Genomic DNA, 9,382 nt, shown 5'->3' on the forward strand with positions numbered 1-9,382 from the left:
GAAGGTCCACAAGAAGAACTGCCCCACGCATGACTTTGTCACAACCTAAATCACGGTCATGATGGCACCCAAACTAACTCCCCTGGTGGGCAAAACATCCCCTCAATCAATACTTAGTCAAAGTAATTAAATAAGCAAACATAATAAGTCTTAAATCATACATAACCATAAGTGTGAAAGTACTAAATCAATACATCCCTAAGAACTGAAGTCACAGTACAGAACGACTAGTCTAAATACAAGTCTAGAATATAATAAATGTCTGATCACAATCAGTACTGCCTAAGGAAATAAGATGTAGACAATAAAGAAGAGATTTGAAGCTGCGGCTGACTGATGGCTCACCCTCCAATCTCAGGATAAGAAGCCGGGGCTAAACTCGGCGCATCAATGCGGATCCTGTCTCAAACTCTGCACTCAGAAAAGGTGCGACAAGAGTAGCATTAGTGCAACACACGTACTGGCAAGCATCATAGGCTGATTAAGATTAGATAACACATACGAAATACAAAAATTGGCAAGTAAACATATAAGAAATCAAACAACCAATCAATAAACAACTAATATCCCGCTATCATAAAGTCATAGCCTAGGTGAAGCTCCTAATCCCCAAGTCTGCCAAATTTAAGGAAATACCTCAACCATAGATCACAACTCAAGTGCGATACATCACAATCAAATAGGACAATATATGATGTGGTAATGAAGGGTGCAATGTGAATAAGATGCAAATGTCGTGCAATGCAATGGCCAATACCTCAATCTATACACGCATGATATAAGCATTTGTCGCTTCAATAGTTATGACCCATGAGGGACACGCGGATTCTATGTACCAGCCACTCTAGACGGACTACAGGCCGTGGCTTTATCAAACATATCTAACATAAACGTCGGATCATAGAAATAATCACATGATACTTTCATCTTTCACTTTCTTTCATTTCAAAACCGTATCCATAACTCTTTCAATTCCAAATCCATTTCCATAACTCTTTCATCATGTATGAATGTATCAATACAGGAATAAAGTATCACATGTAACAATGCCAATAAGTAAGTTACAGAATTCACAACACCATAAGGCAATTCAATCCTAGCACGGATTATCAATACTACCATGGAACGTATCATGACACAAATCTTAATACAACAAATAGAACCAACACATTCTGTATCGCCACAAACACATGGTTAAGTACACCACAAGTCATTTAGTGCATAAAGAACTGCAACAAGCCCGCATAATCAAAGATCATACTCACGTAGTGGATTTAACACCACAACCATGCCCGTAAGCCTATCATGTTTTCCCCATCAATAACTACCTAACACATGCGATTCGCTAATCAAAGTCTAAGAAGGTAAGCCATAACCTATCTCGAAGCCGAGCATGAGCCTCGAACTCCTTAAATCTAGGCCTTCCCCTTTCGGATTACCTCCGAACAATCAAAGTCTAGCAATTAAATGATCTACATTAGACTACGAATCTGACAATAAATGCTACGCTTTCAAAAAAACTCCAAAATAATCCTGAAAGAGACCCCGGACTCACAAGGGTAAAATGGGAAATTGAGTGATGAAACAGATCAATCCAAAGTTCAAAAGGTCCAATCACCAATTACTAATCATCAAATAGCATTTATTTCATCAAATAAAGAAAAACCCCAAATTTCATACATTCAAACCCTAGAATTTAGGAAGAGATTCAACTTAATATCTAATTCCCCAATGATTAGAAGCCTAGAATCTAAGAAATCCCCCCATAAAACTTATAAGAATTACAAAGAAATCATTAATGCAATTTAGGGTTCCTAACCCATCTTCCCCAATCTAATTCATAAAACTAGCATGGAATCTAATATTAAACCATAATTATCATTTCTCCTATGAAGAAATAACCCTTTGAATTCTTAGAAGACCCAATGAAAATTCATTTCTTGCCCCTTGGACCCAATTTCCATACTTATGAGATGAACCATGTACTTAGGTTGCGGGACTCCCAAGGTCGCGGTATACTCCACTAAGAGAGTGACATATAAGCGAGGTGACGAGTGCTTATGTAGGCACCGAGTAACATGTTGTGTTTATGTGACTTATGTGTCTTATTTTCTTGATTAGCTGATAAATTAAGAGGAATTCCACGCTAAGTGAGGATGATATGAATATTATTGATATTCTAGGCTTCATTTAGAACTATATGCATGTAGTTGTCATGCTTAGCTGATAATCATATTTCACTGATATATCATGCACTGATATGTGATTGCATATGAGCTTTGAATATGTTATATGGGGAATGTGGATTCTGTCCGTACCGGGTTACGAGATATGCACGTTGAGACTGTATGTGCCGATTGTGTGATAAACACGTCGAGATTGTCCATACAACTCGTGGATTCCGTCCGTGCTGCATATGGACAACACAGTTGTCCCCCATGGGTCACTAACCGAGCAACCCCCGGCTAGACCAGTGTGTACGTAGGGTGTTGCAAGTGTTGGATGATTCTGTTGTGGCCATTACTTGATATTCCATATTATACATAATGATTGTGATTTGAGCATCATATCATGTCATCAAGGTGAATTTGTCCATATCTTCTTCATTTGTTGATTTTGTGATTTCTTATGATTATGTTGTTTAATTCTTTCTCTACTGATGATTCTTTATATGTTGAAGCTAGAATTGAATCCATATCTAATAATTGAAAATTACAAATTCTACCATGAAACCTATTATAGTGTTGAATAGTGAAAAAGTCCCACATCGGTGGTTAGTGAGATGGGTGGTCTTGAGTAATTCTTCTCTCATGAGCTAGTTTTTGGGTTATGTTAGGTCCAAGATCCATTTCTTTACTTGTTATCAGAGTCATGGGCAAATCAGATTATTCCTAGTCTGCTCTGATTTGTTCGCAGGAATACAAAACCACCTACCGAAAAGGATGAAGGATATGAGAAGTTGCACACAGACAATCAAGCTCCCCATGTTTACAAGATCTTGAAGTGGAGGTTATTAATGATGTTTATATTTTCCTTTTTCTTTTGTATGTGCTATTCATATGAAATGACGAATTCCACATTTTCATACTCTATAATCTTTCTTAGGTATCTATGGATGAATCAGATGAGAAAGTTGATGAAGTTTCTGCAAGCTTCTCAAATTTGACGTTGAATCACGTTAGGACCATTAAGGTCGAAGAAATAACCGGTACAAAGTTAGTAATGCAGCTTAGCAAGCTTCTATTGGTCAAATCTCCTATGCTGGTGAGAATGTTAATCGAGCCTGACCTATATTAGGTAAACAAAGAAAAAGGTGTCAAGATACTTCCAGAATTTCAGCGGGCATCGCGAAAAGCTGAAATTAAATGTCAGCTAAAAAGGAAATGGAAATGAGTCAGGAGCAGTATATCCATGGTTTTTGCTTGATAGAGAGTTGTCTGACTTAGACACTGTGTTTCAATGTTTTCTGAGGTGTGTTGGTTCTCTACTTTTGGGTAGTGACTCAGTTTCGGGTCATCCCCTTAGTTTATATTGGTTTATAAGCCACCATAGCGCGAGTTACATTATTTATTGATAGTATGTTATTTACTGGATGTCTGGCGTGGGGAATATCATTTCATTCACTTGGATCAACATAAGAGTTCAATTACATTGGTATGATTCATATTGTATATTTTAAAGAGGTTGACCTTCGTGCTTTTCTAATGGTACGCTCCTCTTTCTGTTGAACTATTTTTCTTCTCGGTTCACAAGTGAGGTATTCTTGATTGATTGGGGACAAAACGATTTCCTCAATTAAACTTAATTTCGTCAAACTTGTACGATAATAAAGAAGTATATAGCAGTTGCTTCTTGCTGAACAACGGAAAGCATTTAACAAGGTCTGCAAATCATTAATAATGTTTCCTTTATCAAAGAGTGCCGAGAATATAACACCTCTTAGGCAAAATAACGGGAAAAGGTAAAGAAGCTGTTCGAAGCACAATTCGTATATTATGGATGCAAAGGATGAAAAGTGTTACAATTTGATACAATACATGAGTACAAGTTTTTAAGGTAAGATCAAAGTTATGTAACATGTAAACGAGAGGATAATCTAAAAAATTGAAAATAAAGTCAAAAAATCATTTAATATATACTACTAATATAATCGGAATCCAAGAGCTGGAAGTATGACAAATTTAAGTCATTTTTTAACCTTTTCGGTTATTAATATATAATCTCTAAAATGAACTTATGTGATTAAATATTTTTTTTTTGTCACCATCTAAATATGTATCCTTTATAAATGTTTAAAAAATAATAAGAATTACATTTATATAATATAATTTAATATAAAGTTTATATCCATAATGTATTAGATAAAATTTAAATATAAATGATATTATAAGAATTATTTATTTAATGGGACACACTCTAGAAACTAGCATGCTAGCAGAAGATGTTTCTGGGGGATGTCTTTGACAAAAGTCAGCAGAAGATTGACATTTATCAATTTGATGGTAGTGATGAATATGGGGAAGAAGAGGTCTGCCTTTGATTTTCATCCCTCCAACCACCAAATACATCAAAAAGTTTGTGCCTGATTACCAATTTTATATTTTTTTTTAATCAGATTCGTAATGTTAGGTAAACTCATTTTCTCCATTAATTTTTGTAAGTTAAATAACACTGCAAGATTAACCCAACCTCATTGCCTAGGAAGAATGCAATTGTAATATATTGATTTGATTCGAATATATTGATTTGATTCAACATAAGCTGTTGAATCGTGTTGATGAAGTTTGATTCTTGAAGAACATTTGGTTGGACAAATTGCCAAAGTTCACACTATGATGAAGTAATTTTCACTTTCTTAGCCTGTCTCTATGATGTATATGAGAAGCACATACTTGACACTGCCATTTGCTCTACAATTTGCAAAGTTCAGACTATTTCAGAGAAGCCGTTGCTCGTCATTCTCATCGTTGTCAAGGCTCTCTTCAACTTCATAATCTATATCGATCACGCTGAGTTTTTTTCCTTGCGATATATCAGATTCTGAAAAATGAAGTTTGGTATTTTCTCCTTCAAAAGGATGATTGCATGTTTCATCAATCCGTTGCAACTCTCTGTCTATTAATGCGTCCATTTTAGCACGGTCCCTGTCACGTGGATATGTACAATAAAGGAAGGAATAGATGAAGCAACAAATTGCTATTGGAATGCCTATAGCAGTGTAGAGTGCCTTGGCAAGCGGGGCTGCATTTGCTCTATCCGTTTCAATTTCCTCTGAGCCCGTTGAGTCCTTGGGAATTGGTTTAAAACCATATACGTGTTGAGCCAAAAGTCCAACCACTGGAGGAGCAAATGATGCCAGTATAGACTCAAACGATCGATCCAGGGCATAGATGCTTGTTCGAGCTCTCTCAGGAACTATCTCCGCAAAAATTGGGCTGCAAACATGTCATGTGTGAATACTTTAGTGAATCAATCTGGATTAAATTTTTGAACTTCTCTGCATATCACTCGTATTGATATAGCATGCAACTGTATAACTGGAGATAGATCAAGAAAAACCAGCCTCACACTAGGAAGTAGAAAGCACAACCCGAATACATATATTATTTGGTTCCTTTAGACATAGAGATATCTAAAGAATCTGTAAATTTACCTAAATTTTTTCTGTTAATCTAAACAGGAGCCAAAGACAGAACCATCGTGCTATAGGAAGAAGTAGAGAGAAGTAGGCGACTAGTTTGTACAAGAGAAGAAGCATAGACAAATGCAGCCATGTAGAAAAGCATATATAACAAAAAATCAAAGATGCTACAACGGCGTCTCAAGTGTTCTGAGATCAACTGGAATGTCTGAGTTAAAATTATGACATACGCAACAAAATTTGAGATGACTGAAATAAGCAAATAAAATTAGCAAACAAGCAGGAATACTAAGGAAACAGAAAAATCGCGTCACTTTTGTGTTAACTGGTCCATTTGGACATGAAAACTTCGAAGTGCTATTTAGATGAAAACTTTCTTGGAACTTAAGCATGAAGTAGATTATTGTTTCCTAACTCTTGATTCCATTTCCTTCTATTTTACGGTTTCAGCTCTTCAGTTGTTTGGTTAAATTAAACAATTTAACTGGTTTTACTTTGTCTTTGTTTGTCTAGGATGCTGATGATGCATTGCATAATTCAGGGAGAATATAAGATTGAAGTTTTCAAAACCAGTTCTGGTTAGTCCACCTACAAGATTTATAAACGCTACCTTAATTTTTCAAATTACATTGCAGGCTGCTTCTCTTCAATGTATAACCAGATCAATTCATTTGTTCAAATTAGTATTAGCACTACTGGATTGAGGTTAATTGTTGTGCAGTACTGCTATAAACTTTCAACCTTCAACATGTAAAGACAAGGATATATGCAAGAAAATCCAGATAAAGATGAATGATAGAGCGGTCGAAAGGAAACATACTTATTTGTTGCTGGAGCATTCCAAGAAATGATTAATCCCATGATGAACAAGACTAAACCATGGGTTGCAGCTGTGGAAGGATCATCAGGCAATCCCAAGAGCAGAATTGCAGCTAAAGGGATCGCCGAACCAGAGCTTATCTGAGATAGAATTATTCTACCAGAATCCGGTAAGTGTTTGGCAAGGACATCTCCCATTTTTCCCCCAAACAATCCACCAATTGAGAGAGCAACATTAAACAAAGTCAACAGTAATGCTGTTGTCTTGTGGGAGAATCCGATAAGCTCCAACCACATAGGGGTAAATGACAATGATGACCATGGAAACGACCCCGACACTCCCTGAGCAACAAGTATTTGAAAAGAAGGTACTTTTACAACTGCTTTTGCTTCTTTTAGCAGCTCCCTCACTTCTTCTCTAAATGGATTTTGGGGAGGTTGCTCTTTTGCATTGCCATCACTGTCAACATAGTGAGGATCTTTGGCGAAAATGCGCACCAATATACCAATTACAACACTAACAAAACCTACAAGATGGAAGGAGATTCTCCAGCCAGCGATTCCCATGAATGATGTTTCAGCTAGCAGCACCGATAAAATCCCGCCAAGGATAGAGCCAAAGTTCCCTGTTAATTGTAGCCACCCAAAAGCGATACCGCGGTTGCTTTCATCTGTTGAATCAGCAACTAGAGATTGTATAGCTGGTGCGACTATGGCAAGTCCTATTCCATTCAAACCTCTGGAAATGGCAACCTATTGAAGAATATTAGTTTTGCTAAACAGTAATCCTAGACCTTATTTCAAGCAAGATATATGATGCTTCTCTTACAAAATGCCAATCAAGAATTGAAAAAACTAAACTGTAGAATATAATCATCTGAAATGCCTTAAAAGTACTGTCAAATTGTAAGAATCTTGAAGACTGAAAGAACCAAGAAATCTCTTTTGTTATCTAGAATAAAAAGATCAATGCTCGCGCCATTTTCATTTTATGTGACCTTGTTTGAGTGGACACAGAGTTTAAGAAAGAAAGATTGACTTTTAAAATTTGTGATATTAAACATGTCATAATATTATAAGACTTCTAAAATTTGAAGTCTTACACATGCCTAAATGCTTAACGTTGGTGCGACAAAAGCTTGTCATTAAGGGTATAGGGTAGCTAAGTGGTTGAGAACCTCCATCATCAATCAGTAGGTTGAAGGTTCTAGTCACGCCGGAGGGTAACTAGAAACACTATTGATCCTCCTGATGGGGTGGTGTGGGGGAAAAAGTGGAGAAAAAAAAAAAACAAGAAGAAGAAGAAGAAGAGAAGTTTATGTTAGATTGTTCCCACATCCGGGAAGGAGCCATTCTTTCTAAAATAGACTAAAATGTAAATGGGGTCACATAAACTGAAACGGAGAAAGTTGTTCTTTTCACAATATCTAACATATTGAAATTGGACTTGAAAGCTGTTCAACTTATGCCCTAACTAAGAATGTCAAAATTTCACAAGCCCAGATTCATAATTGCTTATTTCCAATTTACAACCTTGAGTTGCAATTCATTCGTCCCCTGGCTCCTAACAAACAGGGCACACCTTACAGAAACAAGACAAGATCCAAACTTTGTACGTGCCCATTAATACTAAGTTCGTTCTAAGCATATTCAACAGACGGTAAGGGGTCGTTTGGTAGGATGTATTAGAAAACATAATATATGTATTAGCAGAGGTAGATCTAGGATTTTTATATCATGGGTGCACCACTAAATAACTCTACAAAAGCTAGGTAAATAACTCTGCATTCAACCAATTGCACCGTTTAGCCTCTTTGGAGCATGGGCCCCAACATATAATATTAGATCAATTTTACGAAATATGTACATAAAATATCTAGTTTGGGGGAAAGACCATGAGTTCACGTGCCCCATATATTGGGCTATAAATCCGCCCCTATGTATTAGCTTTGGTATTATTAATCCCTTGTTCAGTAGTGTTTTTCAAACGATGTGTAACTAATACAACACTCTATTATGTACCATTCTAATACATAGCAAATCTATGTGTAACTAATACCACTACTGTTCCTATTTTAATACACAGAAAGTAAACCGTCTGACAAAAATAATCCCAACATACTTTAATATTATAATTATACACCCTACCAAACGACCCCTAACTGTACAAATGTAGAATGGATGAAGATAGGGAATTAACCTGAGTAAAAGTGGAGGAAATGGCAACAAGAAAGGTAGCAGCAGACCAAAGGAAGGCACCAAGAGCAATAACATGAGCCCTATTTTGACGACCAGATAGATAAGCAGCAAGAGGGTAACAAAGACATTGAACAATTGCTCTAAAAAGAGTTAAAGAACCAAGTCCAGTTGGATCAGTATGCAATGCTTTCCCAACTTCTTTGTATATCACTCCTGGCAATAAAGACTCGTCTGCACGTTCCATTATTCCGGCAAGGTTGACAAGTAATAAAGTCAACGATTCAGATTTCATGTTCTTGAATTTATTCATCGGTCCGGCAAGTTTGGAAACCGGTGGCGAAGGGAGGTGGGGAGGAGAGGGTGTTGACTAGAGTAGGTGATGGGGTCTTGACAAGTTGCAACAGTCAAGTCGGAATATTTAAGAAAATTGGATATGTGGGACCCAGATGGATTTTTGACACGGTGTCAGACGAGGATGCTGTTGATGACATGGACTGGGTGTTGTGGGGTTAAGACAGGAAGTTTTTGGTCCATTGGATTTAGGATGTGTTTGGTACGAAGGAAATTGTTTTTCAAAAAAAATACTTTCTTGGAAAATAGTTGGTTCTAACTTACATTTTAAGATCCATTTGGCCATGAGAATTTTTTATGTTTTTCCAGAAAATTATTTCAGTTTATTTGAAAATTAACCTTTGATCATGAAAATTTCAAATACAACTAAAA

The 9,382-nt window shown here is 36.5% G+C and overlaps 1 protein-coding gene across 1 annotated transcript; it reads right to left on the reverse strand.

The window, feature by feature from the left end:
• Nucleotides 1–4,936: 4,936 nt before the first annotated feature.
• Nucleotides 4,937–9,131, reverse strand: LOC132060720 (uncharacterized). Its single transcript, XM_059453675.1, has 3 exons — nucleotides 8,661–9,131; nucleotides 6,462–7,213; nucleotides 4,937–5,435 (listed from the first exon to the last, which is right to left on the reverse strand). Exons 1-3 carry the CDS (start codon nucleotides 8,967–8,969, stop codon nucleotides 4,937–4,939), a joined length of 1,560 nt encoding a protein of 519 aa, XP_059309658.1. The 5' UTR covers nucleotides 8,970–9,131.
• Between the last annotated feature and the right edge of the window lie 251 nt (nucleotides 9,132–9,382).

This window comes from Lycium ferocissimum, chromosome 6 (genome assembly GCF_029784015.1).
Source record: "Lycium ferocissimum isolate CSIRO_LF1 chromosome 6, AGI_CSIRO_Lferr_CH_V1, whole genome shotgun sequence".
NCBI classification, from domain to species: Eukaryota; Viridiplantae; Streptophyta; class Magnoliopsida; order Solanales; family Solanaceae; genus Lycium; species Lycium ferocissimum.